This window comes from Miniopterus natalensis, chromosome 10 (genome assembly GCF_054644295.1).
Source record: "Miniopterus natalensis isolate mMinNat1 chromosome 10, mMinNat1.hap1, whole genome shotgun sequence".
NCBI classification, from domain to species: Eukaryota; Metazoa; Chordata; class Mammalia; order Chiroptera; family Miniopteridae; genus Miniopterus; species Miniopterus natalensis.
The window spans coordinates 57,527,848-57,552,850 of NC_142090.1; the positions used below are offsets into that span (position 1 = coordinate 57,527,848).

Genomic DNA, 25,003 nt, shown 5'->3' on the forward strand with positions numbered 1-25,003 from the left:
ATCCATGAATACTGTATCCTTAAAAAATGTTTGAGAATTACTTCTGAATACTCAAGTGCAGCTGGTGCTCCAAGTCATTCCCAGCGCACTTAACTCACTCCTAAGGAGTAAGTTAGGAGAAGCTGGTGCAGTAAGTGTTAACTTTGGAACAATCAAAATAAAGTATTACCTAGAATTGTATCTTTTCTTTTTCAGTTAATTTAACTATTTTAAACCTAAATTTTATTTAACAGATTGGAGAAATATGGAATGAAATATGTGAAGAAATAAAATCAGAAAAGTTAAGCCCAGTCAGTACAGATAAAAGTATTTTGGAAGCTATTATAGCAGCTTCAGAAAATATTGGAAAGATGGTCGCTTCCCTGCAAAGCGAGATGCTTGAAATCCAGGCACGCCAAGATGTGCAAAATGAACAAAAAATGTACACAAAAGTAAGCTACAGATACCACTGAGGCACAAGATAATAATGTCATTGTTTAAACTAGTTGAAGTTCTGCATGGGATGTATTTACCTTACTTACGAATGTTCTAGCACTTAAAGTTATTTTGTAGTTTTCTCTTCTGTTAGTTTCACTGTCTTTGTATAGTTTTTAAAGACACCATGGAGTTGAGCTTAAGATATTCAATTACTATATTCAGTGCTGGTTTATGGCATTATAATTTGATTTCTACAGGCCTACATTTCAATAGGTAAAGACATCTGAGACTTCCCTTTTTTGAAATGTCAAACAGAATTCCAAAAATTATTAGCTATTTGAATGTATACATTTAGCAAATTCTGACAAATGGTGTATCTCTGTGACTATAGGTATAACCTGACCAAGAAAGTTGGCCCTCACCCCTCACTCTGTGAGAAGCCCTTACTGGTATGCCAGCCATAGGCATAGCCTCATTTCAGTGCCTAACACTATGAGCATTCCGTAAGTCCAGAGATAAACAGGTCTCTGACTTCAGCTAATCAGAAAAGCCTGTCAGAAAAATATAAGCCATTTTCCTAAAGCTTTATGCAGATGGGAAGGGAACACATCAGAAGCTTTTGAGCAAATAGGTTAAGTGGCTGTTTAAGTTGACTTGTCCACGAAATGAAAGAATGATGTAGCGCCCCCACTTATGCTCGGTGATCCTTTATGGCTGCAACTAAATATTTAAAACACCCTAAGGTGATTTCCAAAGTGTTTTCTATTGCCTGCTCCTTTCACGTAGACTATAAAGGTTTATAGCTTCAGCCTAGTGGAGCTCTGTGTCCACCTGTGAATTCTGCTCTGTGTTAGACACCTCCTTGCTTGAAAGTTTTGTTTGTTAAGAATTTTTATTGTGTGGATGCTGCCATTTAACCCATTTATTTGCACTTAGGTGGGGTAGCCCTACTGGAAGTCCTGCTGCTTCAGTAGTTCTGTTGAGTGACAGAATGTCTGGTCTGTAGACTAGCTATTCTTGATATTCTAGTTATTGTTGATTTGCTGTCATGGCTCTGACCCTACTTATTTTTTTAGCACTTATTTAATTAAATACTCTTAGGTTCATGATTTAAACTTAATAGTATATTTTACGCCAACCAAGGGCATGTGTCCTCTGATTATATATTTAGTGGGTGGCCTGCTGCAGTTTGTGAGTAGTCACCTCCCTAGCCTGCATCACCACAACCAACTCAGCACCCTCACAAAATTGCTTGTCTTGTGCAGTCATGAATTAGAACTGGTTTTACCAATACAGTCTTGCTTAAACTGTTATCAGTGGCAGCAGGAATCTGTTTTCTCCTGTGAATTTGTTGTTGGGCCATTTATATATTTTGTTCTGTATTATTATCCATCTTCACAAGTGATAATTGTGAAAAACAATCAGTCTTGCTGAGAATGATTGTTTTCATTTTTATATTTTATGTGTTTATAACAACAGTTTTGTATTATATTTCATGGAAAGCAGTTCAAACCCTAGACACAATGAAGGAAGGACTTTTCCCTCCATTTGAATACTTTTGTTTTTTTAAGTTGTTGAACTTTATGATTACTCTAGTCCTTTTGCTAGTCGGCCTTAAAATATACCTTGGCAAAAACTTGTTCTTCCTTCAAAATCAGAGCTTTCAAACCCTCTGGTACTCTTTCACAGAAACTGGACCTCTTAACTGTCGTCTTCATTTCAGATACAAGCCACACACAAGCAAAGAGAACTGGCTAATAAGTCATGGGAAAACTTCTTGGCTAGAACATCAAATGCTAAAACTTTAAAGGTAGGATTTTTGAACTATTATGATACCCACAACGAATAGCTAACTCTGACAGATATTTTCAGGAATAATTATCCATTCACCTTTTTTCTGTTGATCTTCCTGTAGAATGCATATGCAGTGTAGGCTGATAACTGAAACTATGAATTTTCAGTTACAGAGATGCCACTCTGAATTTTGTTTGATTTAGCAGTGGGAAGCAAGAGCGTGTTTCTGGCTTGCAAAAAGGAGTTGATGGTCAGCCAGGAATGAGCTTCTACTTTCCATGCTGAGCCGCGTTAGTCACTGATCTGTAAGAAGCAGAGTGAAGGGCAGAAAAACTAATTGTCCATATTATCCTCTCCCCCAAGGACATTTCCCCTCCGTGACCACCAAAAGAAATGTTATATTAAAGTTTAAATGGGGATTTGGGATAAACACCCGTTTGGAAGCAGCTTCAGCTATAAGCTAGAAACGAAAACTTTTTTAATGCGAATTGTTTGCTTGAAATATGAGAGAAGCACCATTAATTTTTCGAAATCTCATTACAGTCATCTATCTTTTCCATCAACACTTTGAAAATATTGCTTCGTAACATCATAATTCTTGCTCTCGATATGCAGTTGTTAAATGTTATGTTAGTCCACAGAGTATAACCACAGTAAGACAGGAAAAGCATAGCTAAGAGCACACTTATTCAAAGCACCGTGTCTTCCCTTTTCGCTGAAAGTTCTTCCCAACTTTACTTATAAAATATGCTCATAACTACCTGTACGTTTAAGGAGTATTTAATGAAAATCAGCCCCTTCCGAACAGGTCATTGGTTACCTCGAATTTCACCTGTTCTGGTGCCTCAGATTTTGAACTTGAATATAACTACAGCAAATTGTATAATTTATATTATTCTAAATGCTTGAAACATTTAAGTGTACTAAATTAGTATTTAATTTATGCAAAATACTTTGAAAATATGGGTCACCTGATGTAAATTCAGTAACTTATTTAATTGTGCACTAAATATTGAACCTGACCCCCCCCCCAAAAAAAATTGAACCTGATTTCTGTAGGACCTGCTTTATTTCTTGGCATATGACCAAGACTTCTAGAAATCTCAGTAATGTTTTTAGGTATCTTCTACAATGTACAAAAGATACAACTTGCTAATAACTATCTTCTTAGCCTAAATTATTAGCAGATTCCAGTGCTAACAAAAAAGGATAAGCCAGACACAATTAAATATAATTTGTATACTTCATTGTAAGTGTCATAGTTAATGCTTTAATAGCAAAATTATTTTCTTTCTAATTTAAAAATCTTTAGAAAGCGAAAAGACTTCAGGAAAAAGCTATCGAATCCTCTAGATACAGTGAGCGACCACCAAATGCGATATTTCACCAGACAGATATTAAAGGCCTTAACACAACGGTAAGATTTTTTCCCCCCCATTACTTTTTTTAGTAGATATTGAATTTAGTCCCCAGAGGGTTATGTCCATGGGGTTTGTCTTATATTTTTCCTTTTTGCTATTCAAATTTCATATAGTTAAGGCATGTTTGTCTTCAGGGTACCTCCACCCTCACCCAGTGCTGGTTTAGACTAGACCCAGCCCCTCAGGATTCCCAAAAAACGGCTGCAAACACCTGTCAGACTGTATCTCTCTGTTTCTTAGACAGAAAATGTTCAGTGCCTCCTTTGCCTGACAAACATCCGTGCCATATCTCGGCGTTCCTGGTGTCATCGTCTAAACATAGTTTGGCCCTGCTTGCAAAGCTGATAAGCAGTAGAAGTAGAATTTAAACCCATTTGCCTGGCTCCAAAGCCCTCATCTCTCCAATATGTCATGATCTCTCTAGTTACTTATATGTACGTTTTGTGTCTTTTCCAAAGTAAACTGAAGGATGAATGAGTTTTTCTCCTATTGAAAAATTTTGTAAATGGACTCTTAGATATTTACCTTTTGCTTTTTTAGGTGCCCTCTGGTCGGGTAGTAGCAGTGGAAAGCACTCCTGCCCGATTGGTGGGAGGACCTCTGGCTGATACAGATATTGCTCTGAAAAAGCTTCCTATTCGAGGAGGAGCCTTACAAAGGGTGAAAGCAGTAAAAATTGTGGATGAGCCAAAGGAGAGTGTTCCTACATAAAATGCTCTAGAGACTTTTTGAGATAAATCCTGCTTATAATTTTTTGGTTAAATATATACAAATGTAAAGCAAATATTTTAGAATAAATGTTTTGGTAAAATACTATAAAAAATAAAAGCAATCACATGTAATTGATTTTTATTGAAAATATCAACATAGCATCAGAAAGGTTGTCATCAGTTTCTTTATAAGATGACTAATTCTTTCAGCTGAAATCGTGAAACATGTTGTATCAGTGGAAACTCTTCCGGTTGCATATGAACTATTCCAACTGATTTAAGCCAAAAAAAAGAAAATACACAAAAACTTTTACAGGTTCTGTAGCTATCAAACCTAGGAGTAATTAAGACTCTGGGCGTTGTTGGATCTAGGGACTAACACTCTGTGGCGGGATCTCGTCCTTCCCTAGCAGCTCCTCGGTAAGTTCCCAGGTTCCAGGCAGTAGAGAGAGTGCAGGCCTGTCTCGCAAAGCTCTGCATCTGGCCCTGCACCTTGGGCCCGACTGGCTGCATGCCCATCCCCGAGCCGTTCGCCGTGACTGTGGCCAGATCTGAGTACTGCCTGCTCCCGGGGCCAGACGTAGGCCAACCCCACCCACCCGAGGAATATGGATGGAGTGGAGCAGGGACTCAGGATATTGTTATCATGAGTATATATAAATAGCGGGCACAAAAACATTAGCAACAAATACATTGGTCAAAGTAAAATAAGTTATCTCTGTTATAAAAAGCAAATGTTAGTCATGAGGTAAGCAATAAAAATAAAAAAACAGATGGTCTTTTAATAGATAAATATGCAAAGCAAACTCTATGCTACTTCTCTTCTTCAATGGGGAAGGGAAAGGGAGAGTGGGGGAAGTGTTTTCCTTCCTTTGGTGTGGAGGTATCTTGCCGAAGAATAGGAGGTAGGTGCGTTAATGCTGGGGATGTAGGGTGGTGTCTGTGTCCCTGTGTGCCATTAGGAGGTTTCCATAGCCTGTCTCCATCCCCATCAAGCCCCTCCTCCACCCAGGAAACCACGAAGTTGAGTTCATGTCCAGGGCTGGGAGAGAAAAGAACCTGTTTTCTTAGATAGGAAGATACACTGGAATTTGCCTAGATTCTAGGCCCGTATGGCACACTCAGCAGTGTACTGGTAAATGTACAGCCAGCTTTTCGGGGGGGAAGCCCTCATTTGTAGTGTTTGCCAGTTTGCTCTCCGCTAGGACTGATTCCAAGCCTCCAGCATGATCCTCCCGGATGCAGAGCTGGGAAGACACACGTAGAATCCACTTCCATTATCTGATAAGAGAGGGCTCAGCACCCCACCAGCCCATCTCCTACTGCCTCCTTCCTTCCTCTCCTCTTCCTCCCCCAACTCAGCTTCCTTCAGGAATTTCTCATTACCCTCGCCTGTGAGTATACTAACATCTGCAGTGAGGGGAGCAATCGTAGCCGTTGTTAGTGTTCTGATTAAACAAGTTGCCAGTTCGCCTCTGGCCGGCCGTCTTTCTCCCTGGCCCAGCTGCCCATTCTTGTGGCCCACAGGAGTAGATTAGATGCAACAGCTTATTAGTGAGCTTTGTCTTCTGAATCACTTCTGTTACCACCACCCGCAGGACATTAGAAGGAATAATTTCTTCTCTTCACAGGAAGCCCTAAGCACAGAGTCCATGTAAAGGGGAGTTACTGAGACAGCATGGCCGTGGGTGGAAGCGCGCAAGGGTGAGATGCCCGTGCAAAAAGCACCGCACACCTCAGGTACATCTCAGATACGGAGTCCAGATGAAGGGTCCGTGGCTAAGAACTCTGAATCTTTGCCCCACTTTGTAGGCTACAAGCTGCTTCCTCAGCCTCTCAGCTCCCTAAGGACAAGTAGAAGCCATATCTCATTCATTATTGTAACCAGTAGCTCAGTAAATTATTGAATAGGTGCGATGGTGGCCGCAGCTCCTGGCAGCCTTTCCCTTGAGCTCTGCAAACGCAGCCAAGTCCTGCGCTCGGAGGGAAGATGCAGCCAACAAAAGACTATACACTAATGCTGAGCTCGGACATGTTAAAGTAGTTCAAATGTATCTACTTCACAACAGGGATAGACTTCCTCTAAAAGGATGAGGCATGAATATTGTTACATTAATAAAGCATGTGTAGAAGTAGAATCACTTGGTTGAATATCACTTTTTGTCTGTAATGCAACTTGATAGCTCCAGATTAATTTGGACCGATTGCAGTCAAAATACCTGTGATGTCTGTGAACCTTTCCCCTGCCGTGTAGACCTTACCTGTCGGGGAGAGGAAAGGTAAAATAGGGCAGGTGCTTACCTAGTAGCCATCTAACAGCTGAGTAAATGTAGGTGGGTGGAGGGTAGTAATGTTGCTTAATCCAGACCCTTGCACTTGGTAGAGAGACTGTACCCAAGTTTGCCTATTACAGCTCCAGCCACCCCGCAGGGAGAGCGTGAATCAGGACGTCTATCTGACTGTCACTAACTCTGTACGTCTGTCTCCTCACCTCCTGTGCTCCCCCGCGCCCCGAGCCCGCGGGGAGGTACTGACTGCCTAGCCAGCCTGGCTGAAAGGCGGACAGTATGTTTCCTTCCATGAGTCAGTTGAGACAAGATTTCAAGCTCTCAAACTGGAACTTTTGCTAACAAACTAAATGGAAAGAAAGTCAAGAGAATAAAAATGCAGTTTAGTGAGCACAGGTGAAAGTGGCTTCAACACCCGTCAGTAATGAGAGTTTTACATGGGAGGGAGCTCATTCCATGGTTAGACCCTGTTAGCCAGTGGTTGCCGATAGTGGGGGAAAACCAGTGAGTAATTAGGTGAATAACTCATTCACATGGCTCCCAGTCTGCCTCTGCAACACAAGGTACATTTCATGTCACAGGACAAAACTAAGGTGTTCACCCTACATCTTTAAGGTAAAATATCCAGTTTCTTTAATCATTCTTACTTAATCCTTCCAGAGTGAATGAATCTGGCCGGCCCCCTTCTGAAGTGCTACAATTTGTTATTCGTCTATACTGTGAGCAGCCGAGCCAAACGAGATTTCCGGGGGTAGCCAGGCCCCTGGAAGGTAGTATAGTGAAAGTGGTCCCTCTCATTTTACACACCTGCCCACACAGCCTAAGCTAACATTAGTTTCATTAGCACTCGTGTTTAATGATTGCTTGTATTTAGTTTGTAGTCAAAGAAAATGTCAGAGATGCTTCCTGAAAAAGAAAGAAGCAGCCCCTGACACCCAGAGACTGTCTTAGTACTATCAGGTCAAAATTCTATAGGTAGACCCAGTGCTCAGACCTTGATTTCTAATAATATTACCCAATAAAAGAAACCAGCATCCCCTGGAGAAATGACTGGTTCTAGAGATAGGGCAGAAATATACAAGATGCATCTGGAGCATCCTATGGAGCTCCCACGGCTAAAGCTGGAATAATTTAAGCAACAAGATGAACAATGTAGCATTGGATTATAACCCAAACTGTAAATAAATATCCATAAGTCCATATTTATATAAATAAATGATGAAAGAAACGGAAGAGAGGAGAGACAAGTCTCCCACACAAAGAATTCCAGGTCATTCGTATAGAGTATTTCCTAAAGGAGGTAGAACACAACTCGCCACCCCGAGTGTGGGATATGCTTAGTGAATTGCTTCCAAAGAATACATGGAGAAAGAGAAGGGAAAGTAACTTTACAGCAAAGAAACCTGTCAAACAGTACTTTAGCCAAGGTTAACGGCATCAGTAATAAGTCATGCTGATAGCACGCACCCTTGATATAAAATGTCGAGAACACCTCTTTACCTTTCTGATTTTCATCCAAAAATACTATAACTCTCTCTAGTCTAATCATGAGAAAAACATCAGGCAAACCCAAACTGAGGGACATTCAGCAAAATTGTCAAGATTATCAAAAACATCTTAGAGCCTAAGGACACACGACAACTCAGTGTCACTGTGGGGTCCTCGGTGGGATCCGAGAACAGAAGAAGGACATGAGGGGAGAACTAGTGGAATCCAAATAAAACCTGAAGCTTAGTTCATAATGCCCCAGTATTGGTACATTAGTTATGACACATGTGCCGTGCTAATGTGAGATGATAACAGGGAAAATGGGCGAGAAGTATACGAGAACCCTGCGCTATCCTTGCAACTTCTCTGAAAACCTAAAACTATTTTAAAATAAGTTTAAAGTAAAAAAAAAACAACAGACAAATGCTATAGGGAGAGCAGAGGAACTTGAAGCATAAGTACTCAAATTATTGCCCATTTTATCACTTGTGAAGAAATATTTAGGGGAGCAGTATTAGATGCTGTGCTGGCTGATTTTCCTCCTCAGCCTTCCGCTCCCTGGAAAATAACTGGTTATAAGTGAAACAATATAAGCTCAGTTAAAACCCTAAGCTGTGAAACTGAGCATTCACCGTAACATCACCGCCTGATTCAGTCAGTGGTTTTTTGTGTGTGTTTGGTTTTATTGCGAATAATCTCTTGACAGATCTAATCAAATGATTTTGAATAGAGCAAAATAATATGTACTTTTTCCCCACTCAACCCCATTTTGGCCACCATTTCTCTTTTTTTAACTTATATTTTGATGTCATACAACTGCTTTTGAATTAGTTACATTTCCTACTGCACCTCTGTCCTATTGCAGTGACAGCTCTGAGAGTCAAGAATTGTGTCCGGATTGCTCAGCAGTGTACCTGCAAGCTCAATGAATTTTTGGCAAATGAATTACAAATAAAAGATGAAAAAATAAATTTTTCTATAGACAAGTGTCATGATTTGGGGCAAAAAGTGGGGGAAATTTTAATAGAATGTGATATCTACAAGGCGTAAGATGAACTGCTCTAAAACCAGAATGCCCTCTTTGGCAAATGTCGTTATTTTTAATATTTTTAATAATCCAGTGTAGCATGTAAAATTGGTTAGGAGAACTAGGAAACCATTTGTAATTAACCTATTTTGGAAGGATAATAATTACACTGGTTAACACTAAAAAGTTTATCTTTGATGCAACAAAATGTTTATGACATGATTGATGACAACTGGTTGGACAATTTTTTAGGCTAAAATTATGTCGTCTTGCTTCATGGCATTGAACTTCTGGTTTCAATTGTTTGCCCACGGGTTGTCAAAGAGAACTGTTTTCTAAGAAAAATCATGATCCTGTGCCTCTACCTTCAGGAAATGAATTAGGCATCTTCTTGAATATCTGTCTGGTCATTTTTATAAAAGGACATAAGTCCTACCCTCCAACCAGTTGATTTTTCTGAGCTTAGGGATCCACCTTTCATTGGCAAGATAAAAGGCTTTTAATCCAGGAATGTATTAGACTTATAACCTCCTATTCTGTGCAACCAGTTGTTATATAAAACTCAGTTGTATGAAATAATATTTGTAAAAGATATGCAGTCCATTCATTCTTTAATATTAGTGATTCTTAATCTGGGCTTCATGGGCACACAAACACACACACACCCCCCAAAATTATACACAAAATAATGAACGTGTGTATATACAACACCTAGTAAAGGGTCCATAGCTTTATCAGCATTCCCAAGTGGTCCGGGACTCAAAGAATGTCAGTTTTCCCTCACTTAATTCAAAGTTTATTCTTGGATCCAGTCAAACCATCAGCTGCATACTTGCTCGGTATTATTTTTGCTACTTTTAATATTATATTGCTTCTATTTGTGTTTGGGCGTGCTGGCATCAACCCGCATTCGAGGGAATCTTTGTCAGGATACTCGAAAACAGCGCTGTGCACCAGGGTAGCCATTCTGAAACCCCGTGGGACAGATTTCCACTGGGTCTGAGTCCTAGAAAAAGCTGGGCTTCTCCCAAACATATTGTTTGGTTTCTCTTATCAGTATTGTGAATCTTGAAACTGCTGGATTCCCTCCTCTTCACTTAGAGAAGTAGAAAATTCAGACCAAATTTACAGCTACCCTTTATCAAAGGTGTGGGGTTTTTATGACATGGATTTTAAAGTATTGATCTAAACTAAAACTGCATATTATTACTTTCCTGTGTTCATTTCCCATCATCCCAATTTCCTCATCTACTTCATGTTACCCTATTGTTTGGTATATTTCTTTAAAGCTTCATATCATTTTTGGAATAAGATGTGAGATATAAATAGGAAATAAAAAAACCACACAACTGAACTAGCACCTAAAGACAAAAATTCTATCAAACTGCACTTTACTGAAATAATGCATCTTACTGCTTTTCTGTTTGTTATTCCTTGTTAAAAATGAAGACAACAAAAATGAAAAAAATTTAGTCCTTGATGCATAGAAAAATAATATATAAGATGGCTCAGTGATGAAATGCACATATCAGAAGCCACACAGTGTTCTACATCAAAGTTAAATATTACTTTTTAGGACAATACTGGCATTAGTTTGGGCACAATTTTAAAGTCAATATTACATATAAGATACTTTATAAAATTGGTTACAGTTTTACTCCATTGACTGTTGCATTAAAAAATATGTTGCATTTGCATTTTATGTGGAGTTTTCTTTAAAGATGCTTTACAAAGATGCCTTCTAAGTAAGAAACTATTAAGTTTCCTAAAAAGATGGAAATGATCATTCAATAGCCATAAAGCAATTACACGTCAACAAAAATGCAACCTTCATCAATATTAAAGAATTAGAAATAATTTTGATAAATACTACAGGAAATACTTGACCTCACAAATACTGACAGGGTGAAACGTTCAGGTTGGCATCATCTTGCTTGAGACATTTTCTGTGTTCTTTCTTATATGTAAAATACAAATTTTGTAAAATACAGTCCTGTGAAGTTACAGAGGAGAAATTGTGAACATTTCTTTTATTATGACTCTTAAGATTCCCTCCTTTTAAACAACTCCATTGAAAAAATTAATTTCAAAAGGCTAAATATGTGTCCGAAGTTTAACGATTTCTTCAACAAATGAAATATGAATAATTAAAGTGTTAAATGGCTTTCTTATGAACTACTCATGGGAAAAAATAAGATAATAATTTTAATGATCTATCAAAATGTATTATATTCCAAGATCATACAGAATCAAGTGTACATAAGAGTACCTGCGGTTTCTACATAATATAAAATAAGTAAAAATGGAAATCAAAGCTGATCATATTAGAAAAAAGTATGGCAAGCTTGCTAGCGCGTTGGATAAGCTTGAAAAATCAAAATGATTAAATATTGAATTTTTAAGAAAACTAAACTGTTATTCTCTTAAGTACACATTTAAATGACCTCCTGTTATCTTCTGTGGAAAATTATACTTGGGAGGCCTCACCTGTCTTCTGCCCATTCCATGAGATCTTGAAAGTAAGCAGTCTACATACATGTCCCAGAAATCCTGAGCTATGCTTAAGAAGACATCATAATGTCTAGGCCGCTGGGATTTTTGCAAGAACAACATGAAATTCCAGAAAGCATCCACACTGTGCTCTATCTTGAGTTCCTTGAGATCTATCAACGTCAAAGAGCAAGCGTTCCAGCACTGGAGATCAATGTCTTCCATGATCCCTGGGCTGACGCTGGCCAGCACTCCCTTTTGAAATTCAAAATCTGCGTTAATCAGATTGATCAGCACCAGGCACCCCAGTGGTAGGTAGAACCATCTTCTTGTGGCCAAGTCCATATTCTATACAAGAAAAAAAAAAGACGGGATATATTTTTAACTTAAGAAAATTATTCAAATTATTCAATGATCTCTTTAAGCCTAAAAAATCATAAATAATACATATTTCTTTTTGATCCAGCCAAATTTGCCTACTATGTATTTGTTGGTTTCCATCTAAGTTGCTGACTCTCAGACTGACCTTCGAAAGGATATTACAATTACAACTTGTTTACCATCCTAATAAACAGTCTTCAGGAGCCATTGAAATCCAACACAAGTTTATGAAGATGCTATAGATAAATTTCATCACACACGTTTAGGGCTGGAAGAGACCTTTAAAAGCATGTGCCCCAACCTTCTCCCTTTACAGATTAGAAAAATCCTCAGTGATGTGGCTCCGTCAGTTCTCAAGTCTCCTGTCCCCCACAACACATTCCAACTAAGTGGATCAAAATGAAGCCTATTCTATGTGTAACCACCAGAAAAAAGTTTGCTCAAACGGTGTTGGACACTCAGGCAGCGTTTTAAGTTTCAAAGTTACTGATACTGAAAAAAAAATTTTTCACATTTTTATTCATTGAAAAATATTTGTTACGCATTGACGTCCGGTGAGTCCCTGGCTTCCCCAGGTGGGTCAGGAGCTGGATGGAGAAGAGGAACATACATGCGTGAAGCACGGAGACAATAAAGGAGATAGAAGCTAACAGGACATGGTGCGGGGCCGGCGACAGTCAACAAAATCTGGGCATTTTCTAATGACCCTGCACAGTTTCCCTGCCAATGATCACTCAGTCAGTCGGCCAAAAGCACCTAGGTGGGCGTCAAGGACCAAACCCGGCCGCGCACCGCCGCAGAGCTGCGATTCCAGGCTGGCGCCGGACGCGCCCCGGACTCGACGAGACAGCCAGGGCGGAGCGGAGGGGCGGAGGCAGGTCTAGGGGACGGGCTCACCCCAGCCCCGAGTGCCGCCGGCTGCCACCGCCCCGAGAAGAGTTAGGATGAAGAGACAAACGAAACGAATTTAAATTTAGGTCATTAAGGGCAGTTCACAACCTTGAAAATTGTGCAGGTTACCCAAACTGACAGTGGTCACTTTATGAAGATCTAAAAGGGAGGGACTGGGTAGGACGGGAGGATCCCCCCCCCCCGGTGGCTTTCAGGTGACTCTCCCGGACCAGTGCCCCCCTCGCCGGCGAGGTCACCTGGGCGCAGAGGAGGGAGCCCGCGCGGGAACAGGGTCCCTCTCCGCGGCCGGGGCGCGCGTCCCGGCGCAGGGTCCCGCGCGCGCTGCAGGCTGCTCCCGCCCGGGAGGAACGAGCGGTCTCCACGCGGGCTCGGGACCAAAGTCGGCCCTCCGGGCTCTCAGCCCCGCCCGGCCCGCCTCACCCCGGCAAGCGAAAGGCGGGAGCGGCTCCGGGACCCGCCGCGAGCGCGCACCTGGCGCCCCGAGCTCACCCAGTGCGACTGTGTCCGCCGCTCCGCGCGCTGGGCGGGGAGGCTCGGCGTCTCCAAAGGCTGCGCGGTGGACTCTGATTCTGCTGCCGCGGCCGGGGCTCGGGAGTCAGCCCCACAGCCCGAGCCGGGCTCCTTTTCTAGGGACCGAGTGAGGGGGCAGAGGGGCGTGGCCCGGCTCCCGAGGCTCCGCCCGCACCTTGCCCACCTCCCGAGCCCAGGACCCATGGGCGAGACGCACGCCGCGCCCCTGCCCCCGCCGCCTTTCCCGCTTCTCTTGCGGGCCGGCGAGTGTCTTCAAACTCCAGCGGCTCGGGGTCTGCGTCTCTCTCTCTCCCTTCTCCCTTTATTCTCCCTTCCCTCCTTGAGAAGATCCGCCCAGGCGGCAGAGTACTGACCCAAGCTCTCTCCTCCCTCTACCCACCGGCCTCCGCGCCCTGTTCTACCCAGAGAAAAACTTTCAAAACGTGTGGTTGAGTTGTATGAGTTCTTTATGTATTTTATTATTTGAGGTATTAGCCCTTTATCGAAGGTATCATTTATAAATATCTTCTCCCATTTGGTATGTTGCATTTTTGTTTTGTTGATGCTTTCTTTAAGATGATTTTAAGAAAAATAAACATTTGGGAAACGTATTTGCTTAGGATAGAAGGGGTTTGCTTTGGATGTAATAATAAATTAGATGGCTTAGTTAACTTGACCAACTGTTAGGTCTAAAGTTCTATATGAATTTATCATAGCCATTTTAAAATGTAGTGTGTGCTTTTGAGTTTCACCGCTGCACCTTCTTTTTGCCACAATAAGATACCGCCTCACACCTGTTAGAACGGCCATTATCAATAAGACAAGAAATAAGTGTTGGAGAGGGTGTGCAGTAAAGGGCACCCTTGTACACTGGTGGGAATGTAAATTGGTGCAGCCACTATGCAAAACAGTATGGAGGTTCCTCAAACAATTGACCGTAGAGTTTCCACCTGACCCAGCAATCCCTCTTCTGGGCATCTGCCAAAAAATTTTTGAAAACACTTATTTGTAAAGATATATGTACCTCTATGTTCATTGCATCATTATTCACAGTAGCTGAGACACGGAGAAAACCAATGTGTCCTGCAGCAGAGGACTGGATAAAGAAGATATGGAACATACACACAATAGCATCTACTCAGTCTTAGAAATGATGAAATAGTGCCATTTGCGACAACATGGATGGATCTTGAGAACATCATGTTAAGTAAAATAAGATGAAAAATGATAAGAACAATATGATTTCACTCATATGTGGGATATAAAACAGAAAGCAACAAACTAACTAACTAAACAAACTCATAGACTCGGACAACAGTGTGATGGTTATCAGAGGGGGGGTGATAGGAGACTAGGCTTTGAATGGTGACCACACAGTGCAATATACAGATGATATATTATTGTGTACCTAAAACTTATATAATGTTACTAATCAATGCTGCCCCAATAAATATAATTTAAAAGAAATACGTGCCCGGCCGGGTGTGGCTCAACTGTTAAGCATCGACCTAGGATCCAGGCAATCAGTGTTCGGTTCCCAGTCAGTGCACATGCCCAGGTTGCGGACTAGGCAGCTGATCAATGACTCTCTCATCATTGATGTTTCTATCTCTCTCTCCCCCTCCTTTCCTCTCTCTGAAATCAATAAAGATATATATATTTTTAAATATATAAATAAAAATAAAAATAAAAGAAGTATGTGATTGATAAACACACACAGTGGAATGTTATTTAAATCGTCTTCAACAAAAGCAATGTATTCATCACTATTCTCATGATTATCCTGTTCCCAGTATATCCCACTGTCTCTAAACTTCACCTCTGAGTTATATCAGAAAGCATTCTCCCTTTCTCTGTGTCACTTTAGGCCCTGACCCCATTTCAGAGACCCTTCCACTTAATTTAGCCTTACTTCTGCAATTAGGTGTTCATTTTCACTACATTACTGGGCACCTATTTGTATTTGCCATCTACAACATATTGTCTTGTTTTCCATAAGAACATTAGATCTTCCCTATGAATTTATAAAACTACTCTTTATTTCATGTTTTTCCAATAACTGACATAATACAAGGAGCACTCAATAAATATTTTTAGCTGATTTCTATTCATATTCATGATATTCTCTCCACTTAGGAAGTTTTATCAGCTTTGCACAAGACACACACAAATCTTTGCACAAATTGCACAAGTCTTTGCACAAGATTTCCTGGTTTAGTCAGGCCAGTGGCCTGTTCATTTGTCTCCCATGCTTCCTGCCTCCAGTCATTCAGTTGCAGTTCTGTCATATATTTGTGTTTAGCCCACTTCTCCTTTATACAGCATGCTTCTCCAGGAAACACTGCATTCAGAAAAGCACTCCACACAAAGCAGACACAGATTGACTGACTAATGCTGAATATCCTCAAAAGAAAAAAAATTTCAATTCATTGACTTTCTGACTCATTATAATGAAAGACATTAATTTAAAACATCTACCACTGTAATTGCCTCTAGTAAACCTTAAACACAATATATTTATCAAAGTGTGATTCAATGACCTTGGGGAGAAAAAGCGCAGGAAATGAGGATGAAACAAATAAGTACCCTGCAGAGAAAATAAGTACTCCTTGGTTGCTGACTAATTGAAGAGAAAGAAGGCATCCCCTGCGCGCCCCTCCCCCCCCCACACAGGAACACAGGAGAACACAGAACAAAATACTGTTTCTGAGATAGGAAAAGAAAAGAATTCAGGAGAGAAGCTGAAAAAAGATCATTGCTTCTTACTCCTGCCCAACAGGCCCATTAAGTGTAAAATATTTTGTTGTCATTTTTTTTTTTTAAACTATGTCTTTATTGATTTCAGAGAGAGGAAGGGAGAGGAAGAGAGAGAGAAACATAAATGATGAGAGCATCGTCACTGATTGGCTGCCTCCTGCAGCCCCCCAACTGGGGATTGAGCTCTCAACCTGGGCATGTGCCCTGACTGGGAATCGAACCTCGGTCTCCTGGATCCTAGGTCAATGCTCAACAGCTGAGCCATGCTGGCTGGGCTTTGCTGTCATTTTTTTCTTTTTAATATATCTTTATTGATTTCAGAGAGAGGAAGGGAGATAGATAGATAGAAACATCAATGATGAGAGAGTCATTGATCCGCTGCCTCCTCCACACGCCCAGCTGGGGATCGAGCCCCCAATCGGGGCGGGTACCATGACCAGGAGTCCAACCTAGATCTGGATGCTAGGCCAACTTTCGAGCCACACCCGGCCAGGCTGTTGTGATTTTTCAAGAAAAGTAAGAAATAAAAGTTTACCTTAGGTTTAGTTTATACCTATCTTGAGTTTAGCTAAAACATAGAAAGTATATAAACACCATGTATCCTAGAATCCTCATCATACCCCATTTTGCTGCCTGTTTGGATTTGCTTCTATGTATCAGGTAGATCTGCTCGGGCTCCCAGTCTTTTGGATGGTCTCTGGTGCAGGCCAATGTGAGACGCTGTTTGTGACTGGCCTTGAGTACCCTGTTTGAAGCTTTCTGCACTCCATAGGTTTTGAATTCCTCTGCTGGGGCTGGGGGCTGACTGTGTTTTGTTTTTTCATTTTTATAGTTTCTATTTTTCTGCTAGATTTCAGATTTCATTTATTATGTACATATTTTCTTTTATATCCCTGAATGTGTATAGCAACTGTTTTAAATCTTTGGTAATTCCAACACCTGGGGCATTCCAGGGTGATTTCTGTTGATTGTCTTTTCTCTCAAAAGGGAGTCACATTTTCATGTTTCTTGGTTTATTACGTAATTTTAGGTTGTATCCTTGACATTGTAAATGTTATTCTGCAAAGACCCTTGATCCTGTAATACTCTCTCAAAGAATGTTAGGTTTTTTCTTTGGTTGTTTTGGTTTAGCATGCAATTGACTTGACTGGGCTATGTTTTATGGACAGCAGCTCAAATGTTAGGTCCGTTCTTTTAGACTGAGCTTGATGGCTTAAAGTTTGCCCTGTTCAGACATCGTTCAGAGGAGCAAGATGTTTGTAAAAAGAATTTGAGGATTCCCTTCTCTGGATCCCTCCTTCCTTGGAGTTTCCCCTTATTTTCCAGCAACTGTACTTGTCCCAAAATGTTCTCCCATTCTTCAAGCCAGAAAACCTGGTGTTTTGTATAAGAATTTTAGCCAACCTGTAGGGAGCAGACTGAGGTCTACCCTTGGGCTAGAAACTATGAAAATTGGAGTCTGAATGCTTCCCTTCTAACAAATATCAACTGCCCACCAGAATCTGCTTACTTTTGGTCATTTTCCAATGTCTTCAGCTATTGGATCTTTATCTTTGCTATATGTAGGAGGATTAGTCTGACAGAGCAACTCATAATCAGAACTCCTTTATAGTCCTCAGTTTGAAAGTTAACAAATCTGTGGCCCAAGAAGGTGTTTCCTTGTTTATGAAAAATTTATTGAAATTGGGGTTCGCCAACATGAGAGTTGGGTTTTTGTAGTGGGATAGAGGTTATTGGGCAATTTCCTGAACTTTAATAAACACTAGTTTGAACTGAGTGAAGTGATACCCAGTCAAAATTCTATATTATAAAATATTTTAATAGAAATGTAATATTATAACTTTTCATTACTTGTTATGGATGTTGCTAGCAAAGTGCTGAAAATAGTTCCCTAAAAGATATGTGTATGGAGTATCTAAAAAGTGTTTGAAATTAGCATACACACACATATTCAAACAGATGATCTCATATGAATGTTTATTTCAAAAGGTAAAATAATATACCCAAAAACAAACAATAATTACTTCTCTGGATGATAGAATTTAGGTTGTCATTTTTCTTTTGTTTGTAATATTTTGAGCCTGAATTATTTTGCAATAAGAAAAAGAGTGATTTAAAAATAAAATAAATCCTCAAAACATTTCATTCACATTAAGATATGTAAGCACTTCCTAACATCTTGCCTTCTGGCTTATCTTTTTCCTTTTGTGATTATGATTATGTGAAAGCACAGAAAAGAGTACAGATTAAGTTGTTAATAAAGAATTTTAAGTATATACAGAGGTGGGCAAAAGTAGGTTTACAGTTGTGAGTACACAAAACACAGAGTTTATTCTTGTATTATTATTTATTAATTTTGTATCATTTCCATAAAAACAACTGTAAACCTACTTTTGCCCACTCTGGTATAAAGAAAAGAACACATTTTGAGAGTTAGCTCTCTCTTTAATTTTACATCATTGAGAATATAAGTATATCCAAGGCAGACTTCCAGATTCCCTTTGAATTTCTTTGTTATATTTAACATTCTTAGACATTCCTTGATGTAAGCTATGCTGAACTCTTTACAGCCTCACATGTCTTCTTATTTTCCATGTCAAAGGAACACCTTTTACCTTGAGTTTTTGAGCTCTCCCATTAAGGCATAACTAAGGGTAACTCTTGCAATCCTTTCTATAAATAGTTATTATACCAGATAGGGTTCACTTGGCAAAACAGAACACTATGAATTATATGGAATAAAGAATTCAGTAGAGGTATTAGAACTTACACAATTGTGAGAGAAGCTGAGGAAATAAAGGTCTGAATGTGAACAGAGGGTTAGAGTAAAGCCAATAATAAGGGACCACAAAGAAATCTGTGGAAAGCTGTTGCCTTTGCATATGGTGGTGGGGGCCTGAAGTCATTTTAAGTCAGAAGTCAGAGAGTCAGGAAGAAAAGTTGGACCATTGGGTAAAGCAAGGGCACATATTTCTTCCACAAAGACAAAATGGAACCTATGCATGTCACTCCTCATGTCAAACCCCAAGGATGCAGGCCACCTACAGAAAAAGTTGTGCTTTTGACCATCTTGCTATACATGCTAATTGGCCCAGGAACTGGAAAGCTGAAGGAGATTTCATGGGAGCTAGAGAAGCTATGAGCCTGGTGCTGCTCCATGTGAACAAGGTGAGCAATGTGAGCCAGAATGTCAGTAAACACACACACAAACACACACTCACACACACATTCGCATTTGCACTCATGCATGTGACATACACAAGCATGTGTTGAGCAATACCTTGGACCCTGCACCAATATTTTGCTATAATGGTGGCTGCTCCTCCCTTCCAAATCTCATGAAAATTTCTCTAATGGGCAACTTTAAATTGTAACTACTAAAGGGAAGGAAATTCTGAGAACAATAGTTCCAGCTGAATTACCACAGTGCTAAATTACCATAGTCTTGCTGTCACCAAACATACTATGAAAAAGTTGTCAGTAATTCACCTTGACCCCACTCATAGCCCTACTGAAAAAGACATAAAGTGAGGTTGGATGTATTTAAGACCTACAGAATGTGATAGGAGAAAATAACTCAATAAACTCAACTTTCTGGTTCCAACCATCCAACAATTCCACGTAAGATTCTCAGACATTATGACTGGCACTAACATAGCAGGTTTTTAAAAATAAACTTGGGCTACTGTTATTAGTAAAATGCGGGGCAGGATGGATCATAACTTTGACTCAGTGGTAACTCCTATGTGCCTACATAAATAAAATGGGTCAAGATTACTCAATTTTATGTCCTATCTAATTCTGCTACAGTCTTTTTATCTAGCCTCACAGTAATGTTTTATTAAAAAAATCTTTGCTTTCTTGTTGCAACATTTTAATATTGTAGAAGGAAGTAATACAAAATGGATGTAGTTACTGGTTTTTCTTCTGTGTAAGTTGTAAGTAATTTCTACACATCACAAATCTCATCTTCTTTTAACAAAGAGTGTTTATCAGCAAATACGATACCAATTTTCTTTGATAAAAAGAAACAATCTTTCATCTCTGAGAGAATTTTCGGTCAGAAGTCTTACATGACAAGATTACAATATTAACATTTTTTTCTAAGATGAAGTTTCATGTAAAATGCTTTCTTTAATGAAGAGATGCAATCATTCCTAACTACTGGAGAGACAATTTACACAGTAGGTAAAGAGAAGTGCAAATTTGGAATTAATGGCATACAAGAGGGTAGTGCTCACAGTCCAAGATCAGCCCATAGAGGTTCTCTGGAAGAAATATTGCTTCCTTTACAGTTCAGAAGGGATTCAAAAGAGGATGAAAGAGGTGGGAAATTCACCCCCAAGTAAATATCAGTTACTGTAATAGAAAAGGAAAGAGAAAAATTTCATTTTAATACGTTCTCCAGCTGCCCATAACCAAATTATTAATTAAGAAGAGGAAGGACAAGAGTTTGGGATCATGCAGAGAAACCAAAAAGAACAGAAAATAACATGTTCATGTTTTACTCAAATTCAATTCCAGTCCCAAATTTCGTATTTCCCAAAAAAGGAATATTTCAGAACACTGAATGTGACAAGTTATAGTTAACATAGCAAGATGAAGTAAATGCTTCATACTAAAGTAAGGCGCCAGATCCAAATTCAGATTTTTAAAGGAAATGATCACAAAAATTATTGGACTGCTGAGGTCCCCCAGGTCCAATGGGCAGGGCATAGGGGATGCCTGATCCCTTTCTTCATGCTCATTTGGATGTTCAGGGACCTCCAAGAATCCTGCTGAGACAGTGCACTGTCCTAGGCCTGCAGCGGCGAGGCATAATGACTGTAGTGCGCCAACGCCTCTTTCTAGAGAAGAATATCCTAGCTGGTTAATTTATAATGCAGTAGTAATAAAGACTGACACTATATACAAATATGCTAATATAAACATTAATTTCCTTATTTTGAATTATTATTGAAATTATCTAAGAATTCTATCTTACTGTAAGTGGTTATTGCTTGATGGAGTATTGGTAACAAACAACAAAGAAAATGGGTTAGGTAAATGAGAATCCTGAATACATTACCGACTTTCCTGCGGTATGAGCACTCTTGTTTTGGACAAGCAGGAAGCATCATTATCAAAGGCCCTTCTGATGATTCCACTGCCATTCTTATACCTGTAGATGATTTTTTAAAGTATAAAAAGAGAGAGCAATCAATGACTCATATCAATAACCCCTTAAAATACTTTTATTCCTCTAGTACAGGTTGGTTGACAATGGGGGTCTTAAAAACATGATTCAACTAAGTCTTAGGATTTCTATAAATATTTCTAAGAAAGTAACCTTTAAATGATATCCTTCCAGTTAAAAACAGGATGCATTAAGAGCAAAGCAAATTCATGTTCTATAGGAATAAGTTTTCTCGACTCACTGTGAATTCTGGTATCAAATATATTAAAATTTGCTTCTTTCATTAACACTGCTACTCTGCTTAATTATTCTTATTTAGTAATTCTAAAAATCATGGCAGTTTTCTAGCACATAGCTGTGAGATAAGTTAGGAATTCAGTAACTGTTATATGAAAGGATGAATGAACAAACCATAAACCCTTAGGAAGGAAGACAATAAGATAAAACCACTTTTTTTTCCTCTTCACATAGATTTTACTTAGGGACAAAAATTACATGGCCTAAGGCCCTCACTTTGACAATGCTGCATTTTAATTTAGAGAGATGAAGAGCTTAGCTGGTATATAGCTCTCATTTGTTCAATCCATTTACCTTTATCTAGAACTTGATTTAACTGTAAAGTGTGAGAACCCCAATTTATAATTGTTCTCAGAGTAACAATATTTTGAATAGCATGAAGCTAAAAGAATACTTGATGTTACTTTTGGGGATTACAAGGCTAATGAGTGAGAATGACTCTATGTACCACTTCAGGTGATTCATATGTCATAGAAGTTAGCAATCCAGCTACTGTCTTTCTTTAAAAAAAAAATTAACTAACAAATATTCAGAGAATATATACGGAGTCCAAGGCCTGAGCCAGATGGACCCTGTTAGGATATATTAAAAAGATGAAGACAGCTAAATAGTTGGAGATGGCAATGTACTGAGCTTTAAAAAAAAATTTAAAGATTGAGGTGGCAAGAAGATATAAGAACAGAACTTCCAAGGAAGCAACTTCATAAATGTTCTCAATTGGAACATGGATATGATGGTTGGAACTACAGCAGTAATTCTGAGACCATAAGGGGTCTTAAATATAGTGATATGATCAAATCTGTTGTTTTAGGGGGGAAAAATACCTCTGGAAGTCATTATGGACAAAGGATTAATGTGAAGAGTTTTGGGTTATATTACTTTCTTTGTATATGAAAGCTTGTGAAGCCTGATGACAGGTATAGAATCAGTAAAATGATTAAGGTTAAAATGAATCTTACAGAAGCAATGTAAGCTGTGATGCTCTGTTATATTAGGGATACTGAGAAGCCTCCTGTTTCTACATATTCCCTGCACTGAAGGATCTCCCACAATAAAGCTTGACATTCTTTTAGTAGAAGCTAAGGCCTTTTATTCATTCCACAATTAGAGATAAAAACTAAAAAGTAACTACTCTGAGAGAATTAACATACTAACTTAAAATCATGTCAACTTGTAAAATACAGGTATCAAATCCATGCCTGAGATCCAATTTTGATGGGTACCATGAAAGGAAGGCAGAAAGGCACTTAGTACCTGTAGTAAGAAGAAGTAATTATAAGGAAGAGAGTTGGGGGGATGCATAAAAGGGAGGTTATGAACACTAAAAAAAAACCCCTATTATTTCAATGTTTTTTCTTTAAGATGGTTTTGGAAGAGGAAATGCAAAGAGGAAGCATTTTGCTAATAAGTACTAGTAAATCCAATTTAATGATTACTGCTTGCTAACCTATAATCTTCATAACAAAAATTATAGATGCTGCCCTGGCCAGGCGGTTCAGTTGGTTGGAGCATTGTCCTGTACACCAAGATTGCGGGTTTGATTCCTGGTCAGAGCACATACCTAGGTTGCTGGTCCAATCCCAGGTAGGAGTGTGATTGCCAGGGAGGCAACAGATGTTTCTCTCTTACACTGATATCCGTCTCTTTCTCTCTCTGTCTCTGTTTCTGTCTCAGTCTCTCTCCCTTCCTCTCTAAAAATCTAAAAAACAAATATATCCTTAGTGAGGATTTTAAAAAATTACAGATGCCGAAGAGTATCAGAAAGTTATTCTTACCTATGCTGAGGTAAACTGTTTACATCTTGAGTAACCATTAATACAGAGAAGTGGGATGAATAATATAAAACAGTAAAATTGTGTGTACGGTTCTACATGTAGTGATGTACTTTCATTTATATGTTGTATAGGAAACTTCCTGGGAATTTGAGTAGTTATTACTTCATAAGAAGAAACTTGAATACTCACAAAGGCTTATTTCCTAAATGAAGTAACCAGAAGCTGTTTAGTAGGCAATTATTTCTACTATGAGTAACTTTATGCTGGTTCCACCTAGAAACATCTTGACACAATTAATTAGTCAGACTGGCTGGCCAGTCCTTGCTAATGTCCTCAAAATAAAATATGGGCTGGGTAAGTTTTGATATGAGAGTAAAGAAAGAGGAAACTAAAGATGACTACTGAGAAAGAAAGACCACATTAGGAGTTCTCTCGAGGGCCCTGGGAAATGAGTTTTTGGTGTGGAGGGGAAGACCCTATCACTTCTAGGAAATTACTGAACACCAGAGAGAGTGGTGTGATACTGATGACAGACCCTCTAACCTACTTATATCGATTCCTCTTAGACAAGCAGAATCAAAGTATGACAGACAAAAAGTGGGCATCTAATTGACAAGGTGAGAAGACACAAGATCAATTTAGATAATCTATAAAGGAGACAATCAAGTTAGACAATTTTCATTTTAGTCTATTGACAAATAAACAGTTTAACATCATAAAGTATTAGGTTTCTAAATTACATATTTATTCATTTTATGCTTAAAATAATTATTCTACAATATGTATTAGATTAAATGTAATGTAGTGTCTAGAAATGAATCCTGGAACAGAGAATGGTTATAGTTAGTTGAAAAACTAGCGAGATCAAATAAAATCTGCAGTTTGGTTAATAGTATTGTACCAACATTATTTTCTAGTTTTGACAAATGGTTATATAAGACATTAACATTAGTGCAAGTTGAGTATATGGGAACTCTTTGGACTATCTTTGTAGCTTTTCTGTAAATTTAAATTTATTCCAAAATAAAATGCTTATTTAAAAACGTTTTTAATTAGAATAACTCTATTTTATATTAAACATTTTAAAAATCATATTGTGAATTATGCCAGTGGCTCATTTGGGACTACCATGTCTATTATACAAAATTCTTTAGAGCCACTAAGTTGAGTAGTTTGACTACACTTAAATCTTCTGAGTAACTATGGGGAAGGCATTCTGTCTTCTCAGTGGCAGGAGTAGTAGAATTTTCTTCTAATAATGACTTTGTATCAGGTCTGGATAATACTCTGGGTCATTTCACTTCATGTTCATTTTAGCCGCACATTTTAAAAGAAACAATTTCCAGATTCACGTCTCTTTTACTATTCAGTAACCAGAGCTATAATAAATATTTCAGGCTCTGACCATCCATTTTTCAAGAAAAATATGATGCTTTCTCCTTTGTTTATAGTCCATAACATTCCTTCGGTATTTTGAGATTTTTTTAAATATCAATTTCTCATTTATATTTTACTTGCTGTTATGTTCCCATAATATATATATGTTATGGGGAAGAAAAT

The 25,003-nt window shown here is 39.0% G+C and overlaps 2 protein-coding genes across 2 annotated transcripts in view; one reads left to right on the top strand and one right to left on the bottom strand.

The window, feature by feature from the left end:
• CFAP69 (cilia and flagella associated protein 69) overlaps positions 1 to 4,778 on the top strand; it is a 55,784-nt gene extending 51,006 nt beyond the window's left edge. The window contains exons 20-23 of the mRNA XM_016218892.2: positions 234 to 431; positions 2,141 to 2,227; positions 3,524 to 3,628; positions 4,173 to 4,778. Coding sequence (XP_016074378.1) covers positions 234 to 431; positions 2,141 to 2,227; positions 3,524 to 3,628; positions 4,173 to 4,343 — 561 coding nt within the window. The 3' untranslated portion in view covers positions 4,344 to 4,778. The remainder of the gene's footprint in view (positions 1 to 233; positions 432 to 2,140; positions 2,228 to 3,523; positions 3,629 to 4,172) is intronic.
• A 6,693-nt stretch (positions 4,779 to 11,471) lies between these two features.
• Positions 11,472 to 11,980, bottom strand: FAM237B (family with sequence similarity 237 member B). The gene has a single exon (XM_087821408.1). It carries the CDS (start codon positions 11,978 to 11,980, stop codon positions 11,561 to 11,563), a length of 420 nt encoding a protein of 139 aa, XP_087677534.1. The 3' UTR covers positions 11,472 to 11,560.
• Positions 11,981 to 25,003: the final 13,023 nt, after the last annotated feature.

Coding starts and splice junctions, on each gene's coding strand:
- FAM237B (XM_087821408.1), bottom strand. CDS start 11,980: ATGGACTTGGCCACAAGAAGATGGTTCTACCTACCACTGGGGTGCCTG.